This window comes from Bubalus kerabau, chromosome X (assembly GCF_029407905.1).
Source record: "Bubalus kerabau isolate K-KA32 ecotype Philippines breed swamp buffalo chromosome X, PCC_UOA_SB_1v2, whole genome shotgun sequence".
NCBI classification, from domain to species: domain Eukaryota; kingdom Metazoa; phylum Chordata; class Mammalia; order Artiodactyla; family Bovidae; genus Bubalus; species Bubalus kerabau.
Genome location: NC_073647.1, coordinates 49,262,601 through 49,289,246, shown reverse-complemented (window position 1 = coordinate 49,289,246; position 26,646 = coordinate 49,262,601). Strand labels below are relative to the sequence as shown.

Sequence of the window (26,646 nt, the reverse complement as noted above, 5' to 3'; positions counted from 1 at the left end):
CATCGTATGGACTGTAGCAAGTGTTAGCTATCACTATGGATGAAGAGCACAGGTGAAGATGTGCAGTGGGCAGAGGAAGGATGCTCGTGGGTCCTGTGGTTTAGCCCCTTACCCTCGAATCCATCGTAGTTAGTGAGCCCCCTTCTACAGCATGACTATCCTTACAAATGTCCCCCCAAACTGACAGTGGGCCCCTGAGGGAAAGATGTGCCCAGGTTCACTGCTGGGGTCCTCTAGGCCACAGAGCAGGGGACAGACACAGGCAGTAGACAGGGTCTACTCACGCCCTAAAACTGACTTGGAACCACAGTGCAGAGAAACTGGGAGGGTGGGAAGGCGGGACAGGGATGCCCCACCCACAGGGAAGGGTCAGCCACAGCTGGTGCCTCTCCCCCTTCAGTGGGGTTGTGGGAACGCTGCCGGCCTTGGATTTGAGAGCTGAGAGGACTCTCCAGCCAGGGGGTGGGGATCAGGGACAGGAGAGAGCAAGTGACTGGGCAATGTCCAGGGGAGCATTGCCCTTCCCCCAGTCCTGAGTCTAGCCGGTTCCTCCAGTGCTTCTGAGGGGCCCCAGGCAAGCCCACAGACTGGAGTCCCTGCAGTCTATGTGCCTGGAGCCCCAGGCATCCCAGCCCCATGCCATCCCCAGTGAGCTCAACAACAGGGCCCCCACCCAGGTGGGCAGGCACAGCAAGCTCTGCATCCCTGGTATCATGCCTCCAGGGCCAGGCCACCCCACTCCCATGTGAAGGCACCTGTGCAAGCAGGCACGCAGACACATATGCCCATGTGAATGTGTTCAATAGTGCTCTCTTTGACGCACACACACACATGCACAGAGGGACACACCCTTGTGCATGCAACTGACCACACACTCGCTCATGACGATACATATATGCCCATGTGCAAGCACCTCCACACAGAGACACATGCACACGCCAATGGGCAGGCACCTGCGTAAGGGCACTGTCTCAGGCACACACACAGATATGCACAGTCACACGCCTGTGTGCATGAATCTGTTCACATGCTCTCTCTCACAAACACACCCATACACACGCCCATGTGCATGCACTTGCCCATGTGTTCACGCACACAGACGCACATACACACACGTGAGCTATGTGTGAGACACCAGAGGGACAGACCGGCCCTGACCCAGGGGTGCCCAACTCCCTTCTGGGAATCGATGACAAGGACCTGCACTCAGCATGATGGTCACCTGTGAGCAACACAAGGTTGGCAGTAGCGCAGGCTTGGAGGTGCACAGGTACCATGGCTCACTTGGGGTTTGCAGGTTTGGAGTGGAAACAGTCACGTGCCCTGAGGAATGGGGTGGGGTGTGTTTGAGCATGCCCACTAAGGAGGTGGCGCCACAGTAAAGGCTGGAGCGGCACCCAGAGGCCTCACGGCTGATCCGTTTTCCTGGTTTCTGGGTCCGAGGCAGGGCTGACTTAGAGGGCACAGACCACATGGGTGTGTGTCTGCGCACGCACATTGGGGCAACATGGCGTGCGAACGTCATGTAACTTCAGCAGGAAGCGCCCATTGCCCGAGAGCCTGCAGTTATCGCGGGAACCAATGGTTGGTGGGAACCAATCGTGAGGCAGGACCAGAGTGTGTGTGTGCAGGTGCTCTGCCTATGCTGAGTTGCAGGTCACATTTCAGTCTTTCCCTCCGAGGAGGGAGGGGGAGAGCGGTTCAAGATGGAGTCCGAGGCACACGGTGAAGGAGCCATGAGGGTAGCCAATGAAGACGCAGGTGCTGTGGCCTCTGCAGCGGGCACAGCATGTGGTGGCCAAGGTGTGCTGGGTGGTGCTGCTGGCCGCGATGGCCCTGGCGACCCAGCTGGCCCTGGTGACACTGTCAGTCGAGGAATCCCTGGTGACTCCGGCGACCTAGCTGATCCCAGAGACCCCAGCCCTGCAGGAGAGTCAGGTGGCACAGCCAGTGCCATTCCGCAGATCCCGTGGGCACCCCACGCACCAGGGTCTGGTGGAGACCCTGCACCCGGAGCAGGAGTTCTGAGTAACCGAGTCTTCCAGTTGTATCCTATTCCAGGAGCCCCGGTGGGCCGGGCGGCTGAGGGGGTGGGGGTGGGCGAGGGGTGGTTTGGGGGTTTCAGGCAGCAAGGCCTAAAGTGTAGTAGGAGGGTACTCTGGGGGGCTGGAGGGTACGGGTCAGCGGTGGTCTGGCGACCAGGGGATGGTGGTGAGGAAAAGCAACCTGAAGGGATCCAGAGGGTTCGGCAGTCATATGCAGGGTGTCGGGTGGCTGCCTTGTGGGAGAAGGTGGGTTTCCGTGAGCAGGGAGCCTGACATACAGAAAAAGTGATTAGTGTGGATGGTGCCTTAACCGTATCTCCACCAGCAGCCTTGCGGTGCCTTTCTCATCGCGTGCGCAGGCGGGCTATGCCTGCCACCTCCTGACTCGACCTACTGAACTGCAGTGGCCGGTTCGGAGGGAGCTCTACGTTCATGGCCGCATGTTGGTTCTGTAAGTTCCAAAGGGGGCCGGGGTGAGGGAGGGAGTGGTGGGTGGTGACCAGTCTTGGCCCAGGAAGAGCCATAATGGAGGGTTAAGCCTAGAGTAGAAGTGTGATTCTCTGGGCTTGTAGGTGTGCAGGGACAGACCTCTTCTTCCTTCTCACCGGGAACTTGAATTTCATTATTGCTCCCTTTTAGCCGTTTGACTGCTGAAGACAATGCCCTGCTTGAGACAGCCGTCGCCTTCTTTCTGGAGAAGCTTTCCCTGGTGAGGTGGACCTTGCAGCACTTTGTGCACCCCCTTTTTGCCTAGGCTCAGCACAGAAGAGGGGTTGAAACCTTGCCCATGTGCCCTAGCCTCAAGTGTCCTTCCCGAAGGCATTTCTTTCTGCAGTAGTTTGAGCAGGCTTCACCTTGTGCCTGTGGTGCTATTTGGGGGCTCAGGGTCCACATATTTTTTGGTGATTATTACCTGAAGAAAATAAAACTGAGCTACTGTGCTGTCTCTGACTTTAGTTTTAGCTTGTTCACTTCCTAATACTGCATTCATCTTCCGGGTGGAGGGGAGGTTCTGAGATCCAGATATTCAAGGAGTACAATATCAGTGAAGACAATGTAAAAATGGGAGAATAAGAAAGTTGGGTACTGCCATTCAGTATTCATTTAGAAATATACTGTCGTTTTATAGTTACATTTATATCTTAAGATATAATACCAGAACGTTTTTATTATTGTTCAGTCTCTGAGTAGTGTCCAACTCTTTGCAAACCAGAACTGTAGCAAACCAGGCTCTGTGTCCCTACTGTCTCCTGGAGTTTGCTTAAGTTCATGTCCATTGAATGGGTTATGCTGTCAAACCATCTCATCCTCTGTCCTCCCATTCCCCTTTTGCCTTCAATCTCTCCCAACAGCAGGGTCTTTTCCAGCGAGTCAGCTTTTTGCATCTGCTGGCCAAAGTGTTGAAGCGTCAGCTTTAGCGTCAGTCCTTCCAATGCAAATTCAGGACTGATTTCCTTTAGGATTGACTGGTTTGATCTTGCAGTCCGAGGCACTCTCAAGAGTATCCTTATATCCTGAAACCATGTTAAACTCATTAATTAATTGTAATAGCTCTTTTGTAGATCCCATTGACCTTTCTACATAGACAATCATTTTGTCTGTAAATAATTTCACATTTATTTCTTCCTTAACAATTGATGCATTTTAACTCATATTTGTTAAAATGAAAATCTCCAAAACTTTGTCCACCTGATGTGACGAGCCAACTCATTGCCAAAGACCCAGATGATGGGAGAGATTGAAGGCAGGAGGAGAAGGGAATGACAGAAGGTGAGATGGTTGGGTGGCATCATGACTCCACGGATACGAGTTTGAGCAAGTTCTGGGAGATGGTGAAGGACAGGGAAGCCTGGCAAGATGTAGTCCGTGTGGTCGCAAAGAGTTAGGCTCTATTGAGTGGCTGAACAACAACACACTGATTTCTGTTATAATGGATCGGAGTTTCCTGCTTCTTTGCCTCGTGGTAATTTTACATTGGATGCCAAGCATTATCAAATTTCCCTTGCATGCTTGATATTTTTCTATTCCTAAACTTATTCTTGAGCTTTATTCTGGACTGCTGTTAAGATGCTTGGAAACAGTTTGATCCTTTTGGGTCTTACTTTTTAAGATTGGCTCTGTTGGACCAGATGTTAGTGTAGGATGAACTTAATTAACTGAAATCGTCCATGTCTGAGAAGGCTATAGCTGGAAACAAGGACTCTTTTTAAAATTTTTTTTATGAAAATTATTTATTTTGGGGTGTGTCACCTCTTGTTAACTCTGTGCAGGTTTTCTGTGCTTGAAGCCATCGGGGGCTACTCTCTGCTGAGCTCAGGCTTCTCATGCAGAGCCTTCTCTCGTTGAGGAGCAGGGACTCTAGATCGGGGTGAGCTCAGGAGATGTGGCACACCGGCTTAGTTGCACTGGGCATGTGGGATCTTCCTGGCCCAGGGATCGAACCCATGTGGCTCGCATTGGCAGGCAGATTGTTAACCACTGGGTCCGCCAGGGAAGCCAAAACAAGGAGTCCTATACAGTATGAGAGTGAGTTTATGTTTGTGTATGTGTTAGGAAGTGCTGTAATTTCATTATTTTACATGTAGCTGTCCAGTTTTCCCAGCACCATTTCTGTAGAAATTGATGAGCTGATTTCTTAAACACATATTTTCTTTCTTTCTTTCGCCCCATGGGGCCTTATTTGGGGAATGTGGAAAATCATTGTGTCACGCGGGATCTTTTACTGCAGCGCACAGACACTCCATTCGCGATGCCAAGGCTCAGTAGTTGCCCTACTGCATGTAGGATCTTAGCTCCCTGACCAGAGATCGAAGTGATGTGCCCCGCATTGTGAGGCAGGTTCTTTCTTAAAAGATTCATTTGTTTGTTTATGTAATTTTGTCTGGGCTGGGTCTTTGCTGCTGCACACATGGGGTTTTTCTGGTTTTGGTGAGTGGGGGCTATGCTCTAGTTGTCGCAGATAAACTTCTCATTGGGGTGACCTCGCTTGTTGCAGAGCACAGGCTCTAGGCACTCTGGCTTCAGTAGTTGGCAGCTGTTGGGCTCTAGAGCATAGGCTCAGCCATTGTGGTGCTTGGGCTTAGTGGCCTTTTAGCTTGTGGGATCTTACCAGAGCAGAGATCAAACCCATGTTGCCTGAATTGGCAGGTTGAGTGTCAACCACTGGACAACCAGAGAGGTCCCTGAGAAGCTGATACTGAAATTTATGTAAGAAGAGAAGCCCAATGATGGCCCAAAGAATTGTGACTATACACAGATAAAAAGACTAAGACAGTCAATTTCATAGCTTACTGTACATGTCCAGCACTGGAGCTGTGGCTCCATGGGACAAGACTGACAATCCAGAAGCATTTCCAACTTTTAAGTTTAATCAGGTCCCACTTGTTTACTTTTGCTTTTATTTCTGTTACTCTAGGAAATGGGCCATAGTGGATCTTGGTTTGATTTATGTCATAGAGTGTTCTGCCTGTGTTTTCCTCTAAAAGTTTTATAATAGTTTCTAGTCTTCCACTTAGGTCTGTAATCCATTTTGCATTTATCTTTATGTATGGTGTTTGGAAGTGTTCTAATTTCACTCTTTTACATGTAGCTGTCCAGTTTTCCCAGCACCATTTATTGAAGAGGCTGTCTTTGTTCCATTGTACATTCTTGCCTCCTTTGTCAAAAATAAGGTACTGGGGTGGTCCTAAAATGATGGAGGAATAGGACTGGGAGACCACTTTCTCCCCCACCACAAATTCATCAAAAGATCATCTGAATGCTGAAGAACTTCCATGAAACAACTTCTGAACACTGGCAGAGAACACCAGGCTCCCGGAAAGGAATCCCATTCTCTTCAAAAGGAGGTAGGACAAAATATAACAGACAAACAGAGAGGCAAAACGGTTAGGGACAGAGACAGTCCTAGGGAGGGATTCATGAAGGAGGAGAAGTTTCCAAACAGCTGGAAACCAAGTTTCCAAACAGCCGGAAACCCTCTCACCTGCGGATCTGTGGGGAGTTTGGAATCTCAGAGGCCAACATAACTGGGAGAAAGAACAAAAATCCCCACAGAATAGGCGCCTAACCACAACTCCCAGTGGAAAAGTCGCCCAGACGCTTACGTCTGCCACGAGCGAGCAGGAGCTGGATAGGGAGGTGTGGGTTCCATGCTTAGGGTAAGGACCAGGCCTGAATTGCCTGAGGACAATCTGTGGGAGCTATCATGAGATAGCAACCCCAACTGTGGGATGGCCAAAGAGAAACAAAGAGAGAGAGAGCGAACTTTCCAGCAAAAGGCTGTAACCAAAGGTACAGCCTGGCCCTGGCCACTCAGAGAACAAAGGACTGAGCGAATACCAAAGGAGAACTGGCTGGCTGCGGGACGGCCCCTCGCCCGCCAGAGGCAGAGAGGCAGGCATGTGACAGCCGTAGCCAGAAGGCGAGGGGCCATCTCGGCCGCGGAGATGGCATCCTCCACCAAACTGTGAGCAGGCGCCCAGTTGCTAACCATGTCTTCCTGGGATCCTGGACGGTTGACATCTGCCCGGAGGGTCACAGCCTGAGATCAGCTTCCTAGACAAGACATAGGCACACCTGAGATGGTGCCCTCCCAGTGCACCCGGGAAACCAAGCAGCCAGACCAGGGAGGTGATTAAGATGCACGGTCCACCTGGGACTGTGCGCTCGCCAAGCACCTGGCTGGCTGAGGTGCTCAGACCTGGGAAGGGCACAAAACTCATGCCCAACCAAGTCTGTGCCCTTGTGCAATACCCAAGAACCTGAACCTGAGCAGCTCAGCTCTGTGAGGTGCACGAAACACAGGGTCTGCTTTGGACAGTTCCCCTGCAGAGCAACTTGGAGCCTAAGCAGTGTAGACCGGGAAAGCACATGCCGTGGTGAGCTGGGGCTAACCCAGTGTGGTCCGTACACTGCGAGCACTCCCCACACACGCCAGTGATGTTTGTTTGCTGTGTTCCTCCCTCCCCACAACACAACAGAACAAATGAGCCTAAATAAGTGACCACCCTGCCCCCTTGTGTGAAGTCAGAAATTAGACACTGAAGAGACTTGCAAACAAAGGAAGCCAAAATAAACAAAGAAGAGGGAACCACTCTGGAACTGACAGGAGCAACAAATTAAAACCCTGTAGTTAGCATTGACTAAGTATTGGAAGGGGCCTATAGACCTTGAGAAGAAGTATAAGCTGGAACAAGGAACTATCTGAAACTGAACTGACCCCACATTGCCCTCAACAGCTCCAGAGAAATTCCACGATACATTTTTACTATTATCATTTTTTATAATAATAACACCCATAATTCATTGAATTTCTGCACTTGACATATTTTATATACTTTGGAATCCACAAAAATACCCTTACATCTTTGAATTGCTCTTATTTTTAAGTTCTTTATTACTCCTTTAATTTTCATTTTTGCAACCTACTATTACCTTACCAAAAAAAGACCCTATTTTTAAAGCAAATTTCATATATATATCTTTTATAATATTTGTGATGGATTTTATTTCATGTTTTTAATATTGTATTTTTGAGAGTCTAAATTCTACTCTAGATTTTTCCTATTTGATTTTTTGTACTTGTTATCAATTTTGTACCTTTAAGAATCTAATATTCAGTATCCATTTCACTTAGGGGTGTGATTACTGGCTTGATTGCTCTCTCCTCTTTTGACTCTCCCCTTTCTCCCCCAGGTCACCTCTATCTCCTCCCTCCCCTTCTCTTCTCTACTTAACTCTGTGAATCTCTCTGGGTGTTCCAGGCTGTGGAGAACACCTAGGGAACTGATTACTGGCTAGATTGGGCTCTCCCACTTTGACTCCCTTTCTTCTCCTCCTGGTCACCTCTATCTCCCTCCTCCCTCTTCTCTTCTCTATATAACTCCGTGAACCTCTCTTTGTGCTCCAGACAGTGGAGAGCACATGGTCAAAGAATATTAGGAAAAGCAAAGAAAGGAATAAATGTAGAAAAAAAATAATTAAAAAAAATAAAATTTAAAAAATATAAAGGGAAAAATAAAGTAAAATTCCACAGAACTGAAACAGCCCAATGTAGAGGCACAGGATTATAACAACAATAAAAACTGTTACTAAGGAAAACAAAACCAAAAAAAAAAAAAACTTCAAAAGTTTAATTAGATTTCATAGTGCCAATAAAATAGACAACTACAACACAGGGTGAAAACAAAAGGGGAAAAAAATGAAAAAATATCCAAAAGAGTCTACAGAGCAAGTGAAAACACAAGAATAATGTTTTTCTTGAATCAATGCTCAGAGTCCTTTCCCTCACCAGGAATCACAATCCACCTCACCTCCCTAGGATGCCCTCCAAAACTGTGCTGATCTCTGGACCTGTTGTGGGGCCAGCTCAGATTCTAATCTGGCCCTACTGTTTGTTCTTGTGTGTTCTTGTGTGAATCTGTGTGTTCTTGCCTCCAATGTCCACAGCTATCAGAACCAGTGAGTTTTGTTTTGTGGGAGCTCTCAATGTTGTTTATATATTCCATAGACATAGAGTCTGCCTAGCTGATTGTGTGGATTTAATCTGCAGCTTGTACAGCTTACTGGAAGGTTTTAGGTCTTCTTGCTTAGACACACTGCCCCTGGCTTTCCATTATGCTTTTATTTTCACCTCTGCATGTGGAAACCAGTATTGCCCAATATGCTCCAGTATTCTTTCCTGGAGAAAACCCCTGACAGAGAAGCCTGACAGGGCACAGCCTACAGGGTCACAAAGAGTTGGGCACGGCCAAAGTGACCCTGTGTGCATTGACGCAAGATTTTTTTGCCTGGGGCACCTCCGCCCCAGGGACAGTTAAGTGTGAAGGTGGTGCAGCTGCTTGGCTTGCGGGGAACGTGTCAGCACAAAGTGTGCAGGTACACAAACTGCCTCCACCCCAAGAGTTATGGACCTTAATTCATTTCAGTCGCTCAGTCATGTCTGACTATTTGTGACCCCATGGACAGCAGCATGCCAGGCTTCCCTGTCTATCACCAACTCCTGGAGCTTACTCAACTTCATGTCCATCGAGTCAATGATGCCATCCAACCATCTCATCCTCTTTCATTGCCTTCTCCTCCCGCCTTCAATCTTTTCCAGCATCAGGGACTTTTCCAATGAATTAGTTCTTCACATTAGGTGGCCAAGTACTGGAGATTCAGCTTCAGCATCAGTCCTTCCAGTGAATATTCAGGACTGATTTCCTTGAGGATTGGCTGGTTTGATCTCCTAGCAGGCCAAGGGACTCTCAAGAGTCTTCTCCAACACCACAGTTCAAAAACATAAATTCTTTGGCGCTAAGCTTTCTTTATGGTCCAACTCTCACATCCATACATGACTACTGGAAAAACCACAGCTTTGACTAGACGGACATTTGCTGGCAAAATAACGTCTCTGCTTTTTAATACACTCTCTGGGTTGGCCGTAACTTTTCTTCCAAGGACCAAGCCTCTTTTAATTTCATGGATGCAGTCACCATCTGTAGTGATTTTGAAGCCCCCAAAACTGAAGTCTCTCACTGTTTCCATTGCTTCTCCATGTATTTGCCAAGAAGTGATGGGACCAGATGCCACAATCTTTGTTTTCTGAATGTTGAGTTTTAAGCCACCTGTTTTATCTCTCCTCTTTCACTTTCATCAAGAGGCTCTTTAGTTCTTCTTCAGTTTCTGCCATAAGGGTGGGGGCATCTACGTATCTGATGTTATTCATATTTCTCCCAGCAATCTTGATTGCAGCTTGTGCTTCATCCAGCCCAGCATTTTGTGTGATGTACACTGCATATAAGTTAAACAAGCAGGGTGACAATATACAGTCTTGATATACTGCTTTCCCTCTTTGGAAACAGTCTGTTGTTCCACGTCCAGTTCTAACTGTTGCTTCTTGGCTGGCATACAGATTTCTAAGGGGACAGATCAGATGGTCTGGTATTCCCATCTCTTGAAGAATTTTCCACAATTTGCTGTGACCACACCGTCAAAGACTTTAGTGTAGTCAATAAAGCAGAAGTAGATGTTTTTCTGGAACTCTCTTGCTATTTAATTTCATACTGTTCATGGGGTTCTCAAGGCAAGAAAACTGAAGTGGTTTGCCATTCCCTTCTCCAGAATTCCCTTCTCCCTTCTCTAACAGAAGCAGAAGATATTAAGAAGAAGTGGCAAAAATACAGAGAAGACCTGTACAGAAAAGAGCTTCACGACCCAGATAGTCACGATGGTGTGATCACTCACCTAGAGCCAGACATCCTGGAAGGTGAAGTCAAGTGGGCCTTAGGAAGCATCACAACAAACAAAGCTAGTGGAGGTGATGGAATTCCAGTTGAGGTATTTCAAATCCTGAAAGATGATGCTGGGAAAGTGCCACATTCAATATGCCAGCAAATTTGGAAAACTCAGCAGTGGCCACAGGACCGGCAAATGTCAGTTTTCATTCCAATCCCAAAGAAAGGTGATGCCAAAGAATGCTCAAACTACCGCACAATTGCACTCAACTCACACACTAGTAAAGTAGTGCTCAAAATTCTGCAAGCCAGGCTTCAGTATTACGTGAACCATGAACTTCCAGATGTTCAAGCTGGTTTTAGAAAAGGCAGAAGAACCAGAGATCAAATTGCCAACACCCATTGAATCATGAAAAAAGCAAGAGAGTTCCAGAAAAAAACATCTATTTCTGCTTTATTGACTACACCAAAGCCTTTGACTGTGTGGATCACAATAAACTGTGGGAAATTCTGAAAGAGATAGGAATACCAGACCACCTGACCTGCCTCTTGAGAAACCTATATGCAGGTCAGGAAGCAACAGTTAGAACTGGACATGGAACAACAGACTGGTTCCAAATAGGAAAAGGAGCACGTCAAGGCTGTATATTGTCACCCTGCTTATTTAACTTCTATGCAGAGTACATCATGAGAAACGCTGGGCTGGAAGAAGCACAAGCTGTAATCAGGATCACCGGGAGAAATATCAATAACCTCAGATATGCAGATGACACCACCCTTATGGCAGAAAGTGAAGAGGACCTAAAAAGCCTCTTGATGAAAGTCAAAGAGAAGAGTGAGAAAGTTGGCTTAAAGCTCAACATTCAGAAAACTAAGATCATGGCATCTGGTCCCATCACTTCATGGCAGATAGATGGGCAAACAGTGGTAACAGTGTAAGACTTTATTTTTGTGGGCTCCAAAATCACTGCAGATGGTGACTGCAGCCATGAAATTAAAAGACGTTTACTCCTTGGAAGGAAAGTTATGACCAACCTATATAGCATATTGAAAAGCAGAGATATTACTTTGCCAACAAAGGTCCATCTATTCAAGGCTATGGTTTTTCCAGTGGTCATGTATGGATGTGAGAGTTGGACTGTGAAGAAAGCTGAGTGCTGAAGAATTAATGCTTTTGAACTGTGGTGTTGGAGAAGACTCTTGAGCGTCCCTTGGACTGCAAGGAGATCCAACCAGTCCATCCTAAAGGAGATCAGTTCTGGGTGTTCATTGGAAGGGCTGATGCTGAAGCTGAAACTCCAGTACTTTGGCCACCTCATGCGAAGAGTTGACTCATTGGAAAAGACCCTTATGCTGGAAGGGATTGGGGGCAGGAGTAGAAGGGGATGACAGAGGATGAGATGGCTGGATGGCATCACTGTCTCAAAGGACATGAGTCTGAGTGAACTCTGGCAGTTGGTGATGGACAGGGAGGCCTGGCCTGCTGTGACTCTTGGGGTCGCAAAGAGTCAGACACGACTGAGTGACTGAACTGAACTGAACTGAACTTGCTTTTTCAATGATCCAACAGATGTTGGCAATTTGATCTCTGGTTCCTCTGCCTGTTCTAAATGTAGCTTGAACCTCTGGAAGTTCACATTTCACATACTCTTGAAGCCTCAGTTGGAGAATTTTGAGCATTACTTTGCTAGCGTGTGAGACAAGTGCAGTTGTGGGGTAGTTTGAGCATTCTTTAGCATTGCCTTTCTTTGGGATTCGAATGAAAACTGACCTTTTCCAGTCCAGTGGTCATGGCACAGTTTTCCAAATTTCTTTGGAGATTTCCAAAATTGCTGCCATATTGAGTGCAGCACTTTCACAGCATCATCTTTTAGGATTCGAAATAGCTCAACTAAAATTCTTTCACTTCCACTAGCTTTGTTCTTAGTGATGTTTCCTAAGGCCCATTTGACTTCGCATGCCAGGATGTCTGGCTCTAGGTGAGTGATCATACCCTCATGGTTATCTGGGTCATGAAGACCTTTTTTGTATAGTTCTTCTGTGTATTCTTGCCACCTCTTCTTAATATCTTCTGCTTCTGTTAGATCCATATGACTTCTGTTCTTTATTGTGCCCATCTTTTCACGAAATGTTCCCTTGGTATCTCTAATTTTCTTGAAGTGATCTCTAGGCATTCCCATTCCATTGTTTTCTTCTATTTCTTGGCATTGATCAATGAAGAAAGGTTTTTTATCTCTCCTTGTTATTGTTTGGAACTCTGCATTCAAATGGGTACTATAGATTTCCGTTTCACCTTCGCCTTTAGCTTCTCTTCTTTCCTCAGCTATTTGTAAGGCCTCCACAGACAACCATTTTGCCTTTTTGCATTTCTTTTTCTTGGGGATGGTCTTGATCACTGCCTCCTGTACAACGTCACAAACCTCTGCCCATAGATGTCAGGCACTCTGTCTATCAGATCTAATGCCTTGAATCTCTTTGTCACTGCCACTGTATTATCATAAGGGATTTGATTTAGGTCATACCTGAATGGTCTAGTAGTTTCCCCTACTTTCTTCAATTGAAGTCTAAATTTGGCAATTAGGAGCTCATGATCTGAGCCACAGTCAGCTCCCAGTCTTGTTTTTGCTGACTGTATAGTGCTTCTCCATCACTGGCTACAACGAATATAATCAATCTGATTTTAGTATTGACCATCTGGTGATGTCCAAGTGTAGAGTCTTCTCCTGTGTTGTTGGAAGAGGGTGTTTGCTACGTGACCAGTGGGTTCTCTTTGCAAAACTCTGTTAGCCTTTGCCCTGCTTCATTTTGTGCTCCAAAGCCAAATTTCCCTGTTACTCCAGTATCTCTTGACTTCCTACTTTTGCATTCCAGTTCCATATAATGTAAAGGAATCTTTTTTGGGGTGTTAGTTCTAGAAGGTCTTGTAGGTCTTCATAGAGCTGTTCAACTTCAGCTTCTTCAGCATTGCTGGTTGGGGCATGGTTATGTCATTGCTGGTCATGGCCCTATCTGAGTCTTTTTGTGAGCCTCTTGTATCGGATGGTCAGAAGATCTCTTTGGCCAGTCTTTCTCTGTAGCTCTGCCCATTGAAGCAGTTAGAGGGCTCCCTTGCCCGGGGTCCTTCTTGTTGTTTCACACATCAGGCACTTAAAGGGTCCCCCTGGATGGGATCCTACTCTGTAGACCAGCACATTAGGCACGTAAAAGGGGACCCTGGGTGGGGTCCTACTCTGCAGTTCAGTGCATCAGGCGTTTGATGGGTGAGCTTCTCTATTATTCAGCTCTGGATGCTGGCGGGTGGGGAGAGAAAGGCTATGGTTACCTGTGACTCAGCAGTATCATCTTGCTTCCGTGGCTGCTCGACTTTCTCCACAGGTATTTCCAACCACAGACTCCTCCCTCACATGCCCTCTATCCATCTCTCCACAGTCAACAGCAGCCCTCACGCTGGGATTGTTCCACAAACCCTAAGTTCCAGCTCCCAGCCACTGTGCTTCCAGGGGACCTGTGTTCTTGTCAAGGCTATCTATGGCTGAAACAAGGACTGTCTGATTCCCTTTCCACTTACCCTGCCGCACAGACCAGCTGTTTCACTCCCAGCCTTAAATGTTTCTCCTCTGTCTCAGACAATTGCCCCGATGTGGGTATCGGACCCCTTCTTCAGTTTTCCCACCCACTGAGTTCAGTTCTAGTCCTACAAATACTCCTCTTTTTTTCCCACTCGTTCGTTCTTCCTCCCGAGTTTTGTGAGGTTCCATATATTCTTTCCCACTGGTCAGGTACTCCTGTCAGCTCTCAGCTGGTGTTCTGCATGCACTTCTGGGTCTCAAGGTGTATTTCTGATGTATCCATGGTGAGAGATGTACTCCATATCTACCTATTCCTCCACCATCTTGTTCTCCTGCAGTTTTTCATTTCTTGATAGTCTCTCCAGACTAGTCTGTAACCTCCATTGGAGACCAGAAATGGTGTCCAACAAAAAATGTTCCTTGAATTACCGAATAGATAAAACTATTATAGAAAAATATAAGAAAATAGCCTTGTGAGCTAAGAGTAGGGAAGTACTTCCTAAACATTGTTTTAAGCCCATAACAGATTAATATCAAGAATATACAAGTATTTTTAATATCCTATTATCATCAAGAAGCTAAGGGCAATTGCAATTTACAGAAATGGGCAAAGGACACAAATAGGCTAGTTATAGAAGATAAAACCCCCAAAAGTTGCAGGATACGGTAGGAATGGAGATGGTTGCAGCCATAGCAGGGAGCATCCTGGCATGACTGAATCCAGTGAAGCCTGCACATCCCTGAACTCCAGCATTTATGCCCTGGGAAACTGTGACAAGTCCCCTCAGTGGGGTGTATGAGGGTGCCCTCACGGTGTCGTCTGTGGAGGCAGGAGTAAATACCCTAGATCCTTGCATGAGACGTTCTTTGGGCTTTCCTCCCACATGTCTGACCAGAGTGTCCACACTTACTCTCTGCATTCTCATGTGATTCTGGATCTGCCTTGACACAGTTTGTCTCCAGGAATGATGGTGGAAACACATCAATATCTGCTAAACTTACAACTGAAACTGTCACAACGTCTGCTCATGGCTCCCCCTTTGCAGCACCCACAGGAAGACTGGGACAGAGAGCTCATTTGGTCATCTATAAGCAACTGCGAGGCTTTATTTTCCACTTGGTTTTCGTACAGGATCCCTAGCCCAGCTCTGCCCTGCTTTTTACTCAGAGAGGCTGGCCCACTCTCCTCCCTCCTGTGGATTTTATTGATTAATTTTTGCATATGTTGGGTCTTCTGCCTTCCTTCCTTCCTTCCTTCCTTCCAGGCTTTCTCTAGTTGTAAGAAGTGGGGGCTAAATTCTCGTTGCTGTGCACAGGCTTCTCACTGTGGTCACTTCTCTTATTGCAGAACATGGGCTCTAGAGCACAGGCTCAGTAGGTATGGGGCATGGGCTCAGTTGCTCCGTGGCATGTTGGATCTTCCCAGAGCAGGCATCAAAGCAATGTCCCTTGTATTGGCAAGTGTATTCCGGACCACTGAACCCCCAAGGAAGTCCTACACAGGTTTTATCTTGCTCTGTCCTGAACTGTAACCACTACTCTAACCTCTGCTTTCTCCTGGATTAAAAATATATGTGTATATGTGTGTGTGTGGGCTCAATCGGTTCTGGCTCTTTGTGACCCATGGAGTGGAACCCGCCAGGCTCCCTGTCCATGGGATTTTCCAGGCAAGAATACTGGAGTGAGTTCCCATTTCCTTCTCCAGGGGATCTTCCCCACCAAGAGATTGAACCTGTGTCTGTTGTGTCTCCTTCCTTGGCAGTCTGATCCTTTACCACTAGCAGCACCTTTCTTTTGAAAGTCTGAAAGAAAGTGTGTGGCTTCATAAGCTGGACCACCTGAATCATTTCCCCTACAAGGAGTTCACTGACACCACTCACTCACGCCTGCAGCGTGTCCCTTACGACTCCTTTCACATAGGTCCGTCCAGCTTAGCATCAGCAGCCTTTGACACATCCCCCTTGCATGTGTTTCAACCTGAATACCAGCTTTATTACTGGTGAAACTTATTGGGAAGAACGTGGCTTTGGCAGCTGTTGTTGTTGTTCAGTCGCCCAGTCGTGTCTGACTATTTGCAACCCCATGGACTGCAGCTCGCCAGGCCTCTCTTTCCGTCGCCGTCCCCCAGAGTTTGCCCAAGTGCGTGTTCCTTGCGTCTCTGATGCCATCCAGCCATCTCATCCTCTGATATCCTCTTCTCCTTCTGCCCTCAGACTTTCCCAGCACCAGGGACCCTGCCAGTTCTGTCCTCCCTCTGCCACCCTCTCCTCTCTGGTGCGCTGCCTGCTAGCTCCAACAGCCTCTGCTCTGTGATTCCCCCTCGACACCCAGGGAGCCGGCTGGATATAGCCTGGGCAGTCTGTGTAGACAGCAAGCTGGGGAAGCTGCACAGCTCATCTCTTAAGTGTCTCAGCTCCCAGAGATCACTGCTGATCCTCCCTGGCCTGATGCCCACTTTTTTCACAGCCTGAGCTTCATATAGTTTGGGCGCTTTTAAGAGGATCTTTGAAGCCAGTGGCAGGGCAGAGCCTTTCCTGTTCCTCCATATGTGTGAACAGAGTCTGCCGTGACAGAACCTGGAGAGCTCTGCCTCCATGCACTGGAGGGAGGCAGGTGTTGCTTCCGGGGATGCTGGCAATGGTCCTGGGCGTGACGGTGATGGAGTCTCTCACCCGCCAGCACCCAGCAGCGCTAGTGGCTACAGTGATGCTTCCTTTCAAAATGTAAGCCAGATGTGTCTCCCCTGTTCAGTTCCCTTCACTGGATTTATTCTCACTCAGAGTATAAGCCAGAGGTCCTTATAATGACCAGATAGGACCCACATGCTCATCTGTGAACCCCCACTGCCTCTGTACCTCCTCTGCAGTGCTCACTCTTGCTCACTCCATGCCGACCACACTGGCCGCTTGGCTGCACCCTCAACATTCCAGGTTTGCTGATGAATTAGTGCTTTTGCACGGTCTGTTCTCCCTGCCTTGACTGTGCTCTCAAATATAGCTCCTGGCCACCTCCGTCATCTCCGAGTCTGCACAGGTCTCACCTTCTCACCTGACTTCCTCCTGCATCCACCCTCCCCACAGCCTGGTGGGCAGTCAGTCTGCTTCATCCTGTTCTTTCCCACATTGCTCATCACTTTCTGTAATACACTATAATTTACAAATTTGTTTTCCTTCCAGCCTCTTCCCAATAGGGATAATCGCTATTCTGACTTCTATCACCATAGAGTATGAAAATGAATTAAAAGTCATGTTGAAGACCAAAGTAAAGGAAATATTAAAATTTCAAGACAGATATGAAACAATTAGGTTGTGTTCTTTTCCGTGTAATAAACAGATGCTAAAACTTATTCAAATAAGTGGTTTTTACCATGAAACACAGACCATGAGAACACAGTGCTGGACAGAAGCCAAATGAAGGGACACATCCCATGGATTTGCCTCCCTTCCCCACTGAGGTCTCCCAGGAAGCAATGTCCGTGTGTGGTGCCAGAGTGGGATCAGGTTCACAGTCAGAATTGTGGAGTTCCAGTGACTGGCAGCCTTGATTGGAAAGGCCACCCTGTCCCTTAGGCCTTCCAGCACCCCATCTGCCATCAGTGAGATGCCCATGTGGTAGCGTCTGTCTCAGCTCTGCTCTCTCCCATCGGGACCCCTGCTGCAGCCTGCACAGTGCCACTCTGTCTCAGAAAATAAAAACTAATTAAAAAAAACAAATGGCACAATTAAAATAAAGAAATAATAATAAATGCAATTTAAGATCAAAGAAAATAAAGTAGAAAGGTGGAAACTTAAGGAGGCGCCTGGTGGATTAAAGGGGCCAGAGCTCAAAGAGCCTGGGGCTCAGGTTAGGTTTCCTGGCCCTTGCTTCTTAGGTTAGCGTTGTGGGCCAAAATACCCTTCTTTAGACTGGGGGTTGGTCTGGAGTGTCAGGAGAAACCATTCACAGTAATCAGCCTGGTCTTTGACCAGGGTAAGGAAGTTCACGTGGCTTCCCCTCCTTTTTCTCAGCACCAGGATTCGCCTTGGCTGTAGGGTCTGTGCCTTTGGCCTGGTTCCCCCAAACCCAAGCCCCAGCTACTCTGGTTGTCTTTGCCTTACATCATGGCCTAGAGACACTGCTGACCCAGCACCCAGGGCAGCTGGGAGCATCCATCAGCCATGGGGAAAAGAGAGGTGAGGACACAAGAGACCCCTACTGTGGGGAGGCAGGCTGGCTACTCTTGCCTTCTAATGTCAGTACCAAGGGTCACCTTATCTGTGGTATCTGGCAGGGCCGTTGATTTTACTGTCAACTACGGAAGCTAGTTTCTGACCCAGAAAAAAGACGTGGTTTGGCTGATCAGATGCAGTGCTTGTTCCAGCCACCTGCTGAACGGCTTGCAGCGAAGTAACATGGATGTGGGGCATTCCATGTGAGTCAGGTTAGGCCTGTTGTACTTGAAAACATCAGCGAAGTCTATTTTCAACACTCAGCCTTCAAAACATGTTCTGAGTTTTTATCAGAGGTCATTACATAAAACAAATAAGAGGACACTTAGGTTATGATTCTTCCTTATAACTTTTATTAATGCCAGAAATGAAATAGTAAAAACACAGTGAGTTTTTCAAAATGGCATGATTCTGTCACATTCTCTGGCTCCAGGGCTTGGGACTTCAACATCTTTTCCTGGGGACACAATCCAACCCACAGCCACCCTCCACCACCTCCCACTTCGCTCTGAGCACAAGCCCTCAGCATGTCCCCTGAGGCCTCCACATCCAGTCCCTGTCAGCTCTCGGCCCCCTGTCCTGCTGCTCTCCTCTTGACCTACTCTGCTCTGGCCACACTGGCCTCCTCACACTCCCAAACCTCCCTCAAGTCCTCACTCAGTCTCTGTTTCAAACTGAAGCCGACCCCAACCACCTGGTTGAAAATGGAAAACCACTCCTCCAAGTGCCCCCTCTCTTTTTTCTTGTTGCACTTCAGGCCAGAGTTCTCACCACCTTCCCATAGGCTACATAGTGTAGTTCTTTTCTTGTTTCTTAACAGTCCTTCCTGGCTGGACTGGAACCTCTGCGGAGGCCTGGAAAGGTGTCCAGTCAAAATTGTTCCTTGAGTTACCAAATAAATAAAGCTGCTATAGAAAATGTAAGTAAATATCCTTGTGTGCTAGGAGTAGGGAAGTACTTCCTAAACATTGTTTTAAGCCCATAACAGATCAAATCAAGAATATACTGATATTTTTGATATCCTGCTTATCATCAAGAATATAACTACAATTCTGATTTGTGCAAATGGGCAAAGGATACAAATAGGCTAGTTACAGAAGAGGAAACCCACAAAGGTTGCAGGATACGGTAGGAGTGCAAATGGGTACAATCATAGCAGGAAGCATCCTGGCAGGACTGAATCCAGTGAAGCCTGCACATCCCTGAACTCCAGCATTTCTGCTCCTGTGACCAGTCCCCTCAGTGGGGTGTATGAGGGCGTCCACACGGTGTCGTCTGTAGAGGTGGGAATCAGAGCCACCTAGGCGTCCCACTGACTCTCCTTCTGCCCTAATGTCTGACCTTCAGGTGGCTCTGGTTAATTCATGAGTTTCCACTTGTGGGATGGATGACAACAGAAGCTAGACCCTTCCTCCAAATGTTCTTTGGGCTTTCCTCCCCCATGTCTCACCGAAGTGTCCACACCTACTTTACCTACCCATGTGAATCTGGTTCTGCCCTGACCTGGTTTTTCTCCAGGGATTATGGTGAAAACATATTAATATCTGCTAAACCTACAACTAAAAGTCTGCTCATGGCTCCCTCTTTGTAGCACCCACAGGGGAGCCTGGGACAGAGAGCTCATTTTGCTGTCTATAAGCGACTTGGAGGCTTCACCTCCCACTTGGCTTTCGTACAGGATCCCTAGCCCAGCTCCGCACTGCCCTTTACTTGGAGAAGCTGGCCTGCTCTCCTCTTGCAACATCGACTTTATTTATATACTTTTGCCTGTGCCCAGTGTTTGTTGATGCACACGGGCTTTCTCTAGTTCTGGCCAGTGGCGTCTATACTCTAGTTGCTGAGCACAGGCTTCTCATAGCATTGCCTTCTCTTATTGCAGAACATGGGCTCTAGAGCCCAGGCTCAGTAGTTGTGGGGCATGGGCTCAGTTGTTCTGTGGCTTGGTGAATCTTCCTTGTCCAGGCCTCGAAGCAGTGTCCCTTGCACTGACAGGTGGATTCCTGTCCACTGAACCCCCAGGGAAGTCCTCCTCATGTTTTATCTTGCTCTGTCCTGAACTGTAACCACTTCTCTAACCTCTGCTTTCTCCTGGATTAAAAGTATATGTGTATATGTGTGTATGGGCTCAGTCGTGTCTGACACGTTGTGACCCATGAACTCGCCCCCTCCGTCCATGGGATTTCAAGGCAAGAATACTGGAGTGGGTTCCCATTTCCTTCTCCAGGGGATTTGCCCACCCAGGGATTGAACCTGTATCTGTTGCATCTCTTGTGTTGGCAGGCAGATTCTTTACCATTAGCATCACCTGTCTTTCAAAAGCCTGAAAGAAAGTGTGTGGCTTTACAAATTGGACCGCCTGAATAACTTCTTCTACAAGGAGTTCACTGACACCATCCACTCACGCCTGCTTGGAGTCCTTTTCCACTCCTTTCAAACTGGTCCAGCTCAGCATCTGCAGCCTTTGACACATCCCCCTTGCATGTGTTTCAACCTAAATATCAGCTTTATTACTGATGAAACTGATTGGGAAGAACGTGGCTTGGGCATCTGAGCCAAGTCAAGTTGCTGACTTTCCCCAGACTGGCTGAGACATGGGGATGGCCACCCTCAGGGAAACATGGGCCCCGAGGACTGCTCCACCTTCCCAGGCTGCTGCATCCCATGGTAAGCTTCATTTCCTGTCACACTCTGACATGTGTGACAGACCCATTTTCTTCCATACATATTATCTCTCAGATTTGCTTACTCATACTGAGTCAGATTATCTGTCACACACACTCTTTCTGTAATATTCCTGTGTCACTCTATAATGCTTTTTCCATCACACTTTTTCTCTCTCACACCTGATCTCTCCTAGACTCTATCTCTGACACTTTGTGTGCCACACACTCATGCTGTCATGGTATCTGTGAGAGAGTTAACTCAGTCAGGTTGCTAGGGAGACCAAGGCTTTTAAGGAGGAGGTGAACACTCTTTCTTTTTCACATTCTTTTTCCTTAGACATGGAGGCCTGGCAGGCAGCAGAATCTCTTGCTCAAGAACATGCTTTGTTTGAGCTCAGAACCTGTGTTATGGGAGAAGGTCTGGGTAAAACTTCCATGGCCTTGAGCTCTGGGTTAACCCATTTCTTCTGATGAATATCCTGGTGAATATCCTGCTGATGTCATCCTCGGATATATGTTCTAGGAAAGAGTCTGGGCAAAATTTTCATAGCCTTGAGTTATCCTTTTCTCTATACTGATCCTTTTTCTCTGTTCCCAAGCCACGTTCTTCCCAATCAGTTTCATCAGTAATAGAGCTGATATATAGGTTGAAACACAAGCAAGGAGGATGTGTCAAAGGCTGCAGATGGTAAGCTGGACCTGTTTGAAAGGAGTGAGAAAGGACTCCCAGCAGGCGTGAGTGAATGGTGTCAGAAAAGTATATAATGCTGTGCTTAAACTAGCAAACTGGGTACTCTTTCTACCCTGTTCTGATATCGATCTTAGAAGCTTTTTCTGTAACATTCACTTTAATTAAATTTCTACTACACAAAGCTCTGAGTGACTGAACCTGCGTCTCTTGGTTCTGGAATTAAATGTTCTCCTTTGGAGACCACGGATCTGGCGGCACCGTTCACCATTCGCTGTACACATTAAGTTATCATCTATCAATCTGGGGGCTTGCTACCTCTATACTATCATCTGCATCGTAGTCTCTTCCCGTCACATTCTGTCCTTTGAAATTCCGGTCCCAATCACACATTCCCTCTGTCGCACTCACTCAAAACCATGCACCTGTCACAGTGGTAGACTCTCTGAGAAACTCATTCTATCATAGTGTCTTTCCTTCATACTTCTGTCACTCTCTTGCCACACACAGTACTTGTCACTGGCATTATCATTTTCCTTTGCAGATCTCACCATTCAGACCCAAGTTGAGTCCCGTGCCTGATGGAGCACTATGGTCATCATAGGTTTGAGAAATGCAGGAACCAAAATGCACAAGACTTTGAGCCGCTGGTGTTGGGGAGAGAGTGGGTGTGTGTGATTTGTGTGGAGGAGACCTGCATCATGGGAGACAGGATACCGACATGGCAATACTGTCTGAAAACTGACTTGATGGATGAACACATGGAAAGCACATGAAACAGTGCATGGGCTGCAGCAAGTGTTAGCTATCACTACGGATGCAGAGCACAGGTACAGATGTGGAGTGGGCAGAGGGAGGACGCTGGTGGGTCATGTGGCTTAGTCCCTTGCCCTCTAGGCCATCATAGTCTAGTGAGCCCCCTTCTACAGCACGACTATCCTTACAAATGTCCCCCCAACCTGACAGTGGGCCCCCGAGGGAGAGATGTGTCCAGGTCCCCCGCTGGGGTCCTCTAAGCCACAGAGCAGGGAACAGACACAGGCATTAGACAGGATCTACCCACACCCTGAAACTGACCTGGAGCCAGATTGGAGAGAAACTGGGTAGGTGTGAAGGTGGGACAGGGATGCCCCACCCCTGGGCAGCCACTGCCCGGTCCTCTCTCCCTGCACTGTGGGTGGGGAAAGGCTGCTGGTCTTGGATTTGAGAGCTGAGTGGACTCTCCAGCCAGGGGGGTGGGGCTCAGGGACAGGAGAGGGCAAGAGCCTGGGCAGTGTCTAGGGGAACATTGCTCTTCCCCCAGTCCTTGAGCGTATCAGGTTCCTCCGGTGCTTCTGAGGGGTCCCTGCATTCTGTGTGCCTGGAGCCCCAGGCAGCCCAGCCCCATGCCATCCCCAGTGAGTGCAACAGCAGTCCCCGCTTCCCTCCCCCAAGCAGGCAGGCACAGCAGGCTCCGCATCCCTGGTATCATGCCTCCAGGGCCGGGCCACCTCAGTCCCACGTGAAGGCACCTGTGTAAGCACACAAGCAGACACATATGCCCATGTGAATGCATCTCAACCATGCTCTCTTTGACACACACATGTACACAGGGACACACCCATGTGCATGCACCTGACCACACACTCTCTTGCAACCATACATGCCCATGTGCAAGCACCTCCACACACACACACATGCACACGCCTATGTGCTGGAATCTGTGTATGTGCTCTCTCTCTGAAACACACCCACGCACACGCCGATGGGCAGGCACCTATGTAAGGGTACTCTCTCAGGCACACACACAGATACACACATTCACATGCCTATGTGCGTGATCTGTGCACGTGCTCTCTCTTACAAACACACCCATACAGATGCCCATCTGCATGCACTTGCCCCTGCGCTCATGCACACAGACGCACATACATGCACGTGAGCTATGTGTGAGACACCAGAGGGACAGACCAGCCCGGACCCAGGGGTGCCCGACTCACTTCTGGGAGTCGATGACAGGGGCCTGCGCTCAGCAGGATGGTCACCTGTGAGCGACGCCAGGCTGGCTGCAGCACAGACATGGAGGTGCACAGGGACCAGGGCTTACTTGGGGTTTGCAGGCTTGGAGTGGAAAGAGTCAGGTTCCCTGAAGAGTGGGGCAGGGTCTGTTTGAGCATGCGCACTGAGGAGCTGTCCCCACACTAAAGGGTGGCTGCTGCTAAGTCGTTTCAGTCGTGGCCGACTCTGTGCGACCCCATAGACGGCAGCCCACCAGACCCCCCGTCCCTGGGATTCTCCAGGCAAGAACACTGGAGTGGGTTGCCATTTCCTTCTCCAATGCATGAAAGTGAAAAGGGAAAGTGAAGTCGCTCAGTCGTGTCCGACTCTTAGCGACCCCATGGACTGCAGCCCACCAGGCTCCTCCGTCCGTGGGATTCTCCGGGCAAGAGTACTGGAGCGGGGTGCTATTGCCTTGGAGCACCACCATTTACCAGGTTTCCAGGCCCGAGGCAGGGCTGACACAGAGAGCCCAGACCACGTGGGTATGTGCGTCTGCGCATGCGCATCGGGGCTACACGGCACGCTAACGCGTGAACTTTCAGCAGGGGGCACCCGTTGCCTGAGAGCCTGCGGTCATCACGGGAACCGACGGTTGGTGGGAACCAATCGTGAGGCAGGACCAGAGTGTGTGTGCGCAGGCGCTCTGCCCGTGCTGAGTTTCAGGTCACAGTACAGAGCTGGGATCTGTAGGGACGGTTCAGTCTTTCCCGACGCGGAGGGAGGCGGAGAGGGCTTCAAGATGGAGTCCGAGGCACATGGTGGAGGAGCCATGAGGGAAGCCGATGAAGACGCAGGTGCTGTGGCCTCTGCGGCGGGTACAGCACATGGCGGCCAAGGTGTGCCGGGTGGTGCTGCTGGCCCCAATGGCCCTGGCATGCCAGCTGGCCCTGGAGACGCCGTCAGTCGAGAAGTCCCTGCCGGCTCCGGTGACATGGCTGATCCCAGAGGCCCCAGCGCTGCAGCAGAGTCAGGTGGCGCAGCCGCTGCCATTCCGCAGATCTTGGGGGCACCCAACGCACCAGGGCCTGGTGGAGACACTGCGCCCGGAGCCGGAGTTCTGAGTAACCGAGTCTTCCAGTTGTATCCTATTCCAGGAGGCCCGGTGGGCCAGGCGGCTGCGGGGGTCGGGGTGTGGGCTAGGGGTGGTTTGGAGGGTTGCAGGCTGCGGAGCCTAAAGTATAGGAGGAGGGTACTCTGGGAGGCTGGAGGGTATGAGTCAGGGGTGATCTGGCTCTCAGTGCATGGTGGTGAGGAAAAGCACCCTGAAGTGATCCGGAGGGTTGAGCGGTGATATGCAGGGAGTCCTGTGGTGGCCTTGTGGGAGAAGGTGGGTCTCCGTGAGCAGGGAGCCTGACGTACAGGCAAAATGACGAGTGTGGATAGTGGTGAGGAAAAGCAATCTGAAGGGAACTAGAGGGTCGGGCGGTGATATGCAGGGTGTTTGGCGGTGGCCATGAGGGAGAAGGCGGGTCTCCACGAGCAGGGAGCCTGAAATACAGCCAAAATGACTGGTGTGGATGGTGCCTTAACCGTATTTCCACCAGCAGCTTAGGCATACCTTTCTCATCATACGCGGAGGCGGACAACGCGCGCCGCATCCTGACTCGACTTACTCAACTGCGATGGCCGGTTCAGAGGGAGCTCTACATTAATGGCCGCATGTTGGTTCTGTGAGTTCTGAAGGGGGCCGGGGCGAGGGAGGGAGTGGTGGGTGGTGAGCAGTCTAGGCCCAGGAGGAGCCATAATGGTGGGTTAAGCCTAGAGGAGAAGTGTGGTGCTCTGGGCTTCGTCAGTGAGCGGGGACAGAGGGAGGACATGCTCCTCTTCCTCCTCAGCGGGAACATGAATTTCATTTTCCCTCCCTTTTAGCCGATTGACTGCTGAAGACCATGCCCTGCTCCAGATGGCCGTCCGCTTCTGTCTGGAGCAGGCTTCCCTGGTGATGTGGATCTTGCAGAACTTCGTGCCCCACCTTTTTCCTCAGTCTCAGCACAGAAGAGGGCCTTAAAACTAGCCTATGTGCCCCAGTCTCAAGTATCATTCCCAAGGGCATTGCTTTCTGCAGTAGTTTGATCAGGCTTCATCTTGTGCCTGTGCTGCTGCTTGTGGGCTCAGGGTCCACATAGTTTGTTTGGCGATTGTGAACTGCAGAAAATAAAAATGAGCTGTCTCTGACTTTAGTTTTAGCTTGTTCACTTCCTAATGTTGCATTCATCTTCTGGTTGGAGGGAAGGTTCTCAGATCCAGATATCCAAGGAGTACAACCCAAGTGAAGACGATGTATGTAAGAAGTGGGAGAATAAGAAAGTTGTTTATTGCCATTCAGTATTGATTTTTAAATATTTTGTCAGTTCTATAGTTACATGTATTGATTTTTAAATATTTTGTCAGTTCTATAGTTACATTTATATATGAAGATATAATAGCAGAACATTGCTGTTCAGTCTCTAACTAGTGTCCAACGCTTTGCAACCCCATAGACTGTAGCACACCAGGCTCTGTGTCCCTGCTTTCTCCTGGAGTTTGTTCAGGTTCGTGCCCATTGAGTGAGTTATGCTGTCAAACCATCTCATCCTCTATCCTCCCATCCTCCTTTTGCCTTCAATCTCTCCCAACATCAGGGTCTTTTCCAGTGAGTCACCTTTTCACATCTGCTGGCCAAAGTGTTGACGCTTCAGGTTCAGCATCAGTCCTTCCAATGCAAATTCAGGACTGATTTCCTTTAGGATTGACTGGTTTGATCTTGTAGTCCAAGGCACTCTTAGGCGTATCCTTGAACCCTGAAACCATGCTAAACTCATTAATTAATTGCAATAGCTATTTTGTAGATCTCATTGACCTTCCTACGTAGAGAGTCATTTTGTCTGTAAATAAATACACATTTATTTCTTCCTTTCCAATTAATGCATTTTAACTGGTTTCTGTTAAAATGAAATTGCCAACACTTTGGCACCTGATGTGAAGAGCCAATGACCCCGAATATGGGAGAGATTGAAGGCAGGAGGAGAAGGGAATGACAGAAGATGAGATGGTTGGATGGCATCACGTCTCAATGGACATGAGTTTAAGCAAGTTCTGGGAGATGGTGAAGGACAGGGAAGCCTGGCGAGAAGCACTCCGTGGGGTCGTAAAGTGTTAGACTCGACTGAGTGACTGAACAACGACACGCTGATTTCTGTTATAATGGATTGGAGTTTCCTGCTTCTTTGCCTCCTGG

General features: G+C 48.5%; 2 protein-coding genes across 3 annotated transcripts; both read left to right on the top strand.

Annotated features, from left to right (window-relative positions):
• The first annotated feature begins 1,481 nt into the window (after positions 1 to 1,481).
• On the top strand, positions 1,482 to 2,953 carry LOC129639031 (EKC/KEOPS complex subunit LAGE3-like). Its single transcript, XM_055563880.1, has 3 exons — positions 1,482 to 2,047; positions 2,371 to 2,496; positions 2,685 to 2,953. The coding sequence occupies exons 1-3, from the start codon at positions 1,707 to 1,709 to the stop codon at positions 2,797 to 2,799; spliced, it is 582 nt and encodes a 193-aa protein (XP_055419855.1). The 5' UTR covers positions 1,482 to 1,706; the 3' UTR covers positions 2,800 to 2,953.
• Positions 2,954 to 24,033: 21,080 nt separating this feature from the next.
• On the top strand, positions 24,034 to 25,582 carry LOC129639030 (cancer/testis antigen 1-like). Of its 2 annotated transcripts, none has more exons than XM_055563879.1 (3): positions 24,034 to 24,509; positions 24,977 to 25,099; positions 25,299 to 25,582. In XM_055563879.1, exons 1-3 carry the CDS (start codon positions 24,169 to 24,171, stop codon positions 25,435 to 25,437), a joined length of 603 nt encoding a protein of 200 aa, XP_055419854.1. In that variant the 5' UTR covers positions 24,034 to 24,168; the 3' UTR covers positions 25,438 to 25,582. The 2 variants fall into 2 exon arrangements, with proteins under 2 accessions (XP_055419854.1, XP_055419853.1); XM_055563878.1 differs by having other exon boundaries at positions 24,035 to 24,509; positions 24,974 to 25,099.
• The last annotated feature ends 1,064 nt before the right edge of the window (positions 25,583 to 26,646 follow it).